The 1,253-nt window shown below is 68.2% G+C and overlaps 2 protein-coding genes across 2 annotated transcripts in view; both read right to left on the bottom strand.

The window, feature by feature from the left end:
• Positions 1 to 339, bottom strand: part of LOC106898700 (putative pre-mRNA-splicing factor ATP-dependent RNA helicase DHX16) — a gene marked incomplete at its 3' end in the record, with an annotated part of 22,558 nt that extends 22,219 nt beyond the window's left edge. Inside the window, exon 1 of the mRNA XM_014960110.1 lies at positions 130 to 339. Within this exon, the coding sequence (XP_014815596.1) occupies positions 130 to 339 (210 nt within the window). The remainder of the gene's footprint in view (positions 1 to 129) is intronic.
• A 664-nt stretch (positions 340 to 1,003) lies between these two features.
• LOC106898699 (proline-rich protein 36-like) overlaps positions 1,004 to 1,253 on the bottom strand; it is a gene marked incomplete at its 5' end in the record, with an annotated part of 20,889 nt that continues 20,639 nt past the window's right edge. The window contains one exon of the mRNA XM_014960109.1: positions 1,004 to 1,221. Coding sequence (XP_014815595.1) covers positions 1,004 to 1,221 — 218 coding nt within the window. The remainder of the gene's footprint in view (positions 1,222 to 1,253) is intronic.

Here is a 1,253-nt window from a genome sequence, read left to right as displayed (position 1 = left end):
CCATCTCCCTCCCGGCCCAGTCTAAAGGGGCAAGCCCCGCCCCTTCCAGCCAAGCTCCGCCCTCTCCCTCCAAGCCACGCCCCCTCCCTCCAAGCCACGGCCCCCCCGCCGCCGCCAAGCCCCGCCCACCTTTTCCCAGAGCTCCCGCGCGAAGGCGCGCACGCGCGGCTCCTCCACCCTCAGCGCCTCCGTTTCCCGCAGCCGCTCCAGCAGCTCCTCCACGCTGCGGCTCCGCCGGGCCAGAGCCACCAGGAAAGCCGGGACGTGGCGGCCGCTCAGCCCCAGCAGCTCCTGCAGTTCCCCGGACACCCATCGTTCCAGCGCCGCCGCCGCCGCCATGATGGCGGCTCCGCTTCCGCCTTCGCCTCCCGGCCGCCGTACGCCGCCGCGCGCGCCGCCCTCTGCCAATCACCGCGCGTGCGTCCTAGCTCCGTCCAATCGCCGCGCTCCGCCCACCCGCCCGCTCGTCCCGCCCCCCCGATCGACCCCGCGTATGCGCACTCCCGCTCTACCGTAATATCGCGTAGAGCCGCGCAAGTCGAAATATAAACGCGTTTTATTATAAGGTTTATAATCCCCGTCGGCGCCTCCCTCCTTCTCCTCCCTCCCCCACAACACCCCGCCGGTCCCCAGTGTCACCAGCCGGGCTCACAGCAGCCGCCATCACCGTTTTATTGTGGCTTGTCGTGGGGACAAGTGCGCCCGACGCGGCCCTCCCCCCGGAAAGGGGAGCGGGACGAGGGCTTCGTTGCCATGGCAACGGGAGCAGGCCTCAGGCTTCGTCACCATGGCAACGGGAGTAGGCCTCAGGCTTCATCACCATGGCAACAGGAGCAGGCCGAGGGCTTCATTGCCATGGCAACGGGAATAGGCCTCAGGCTTCAGGAGCAGGCCTCAGGCTTCGTCGCCATGGCAACAGGAGCAGGCCTCAGGCTTCGTCCCCATGGCAACAGGAGCAGGCTGAGGGCTTCATTGCCATGGCAACAGGAGTAGGCCTCTGGCTTCAGGAGCAGGCCTCAGGCTTCGTTGCCATGGCAACGGGAGCAGGTCTCAGGCTTTGGCCTCTCGTCTCCTGCTCAGGCCTGAGGCCGATGGCCGCCACCCCCTCGTCCCCTCCTGGCCGTCCCCTGTCCCCCGGCCATCGCTCCATCCTCCCTCTGGCCTCCCTCGGCCATTTTGGAGCCACCTCCTCCCCCTCGCCTGCCCCCTCTCCTCCGTCCCCTCCCCAGACACAAAAATCACCCCCCACAAAA

Source organism: Calidris pugnax, unplaced genomic scaffold (genome assembly GCF_001431845.1).
Source record: "Calidris pugnax isolate Ruff unplaced genomic scaffold, ASM143184v1 scaffold548, whole genome shotgun sequence".
NCBI classification, from domain to species: Eukaryota; Metazoa; Chordata; class Aves; order Charadriiformes; family Scolopacidae; genus Calidris; species Calidris pugnax.
Note: the sequence above shows the minus strand (reverse complement) of the source record. Positions and strands in the feature narration are given on the sequence as shown.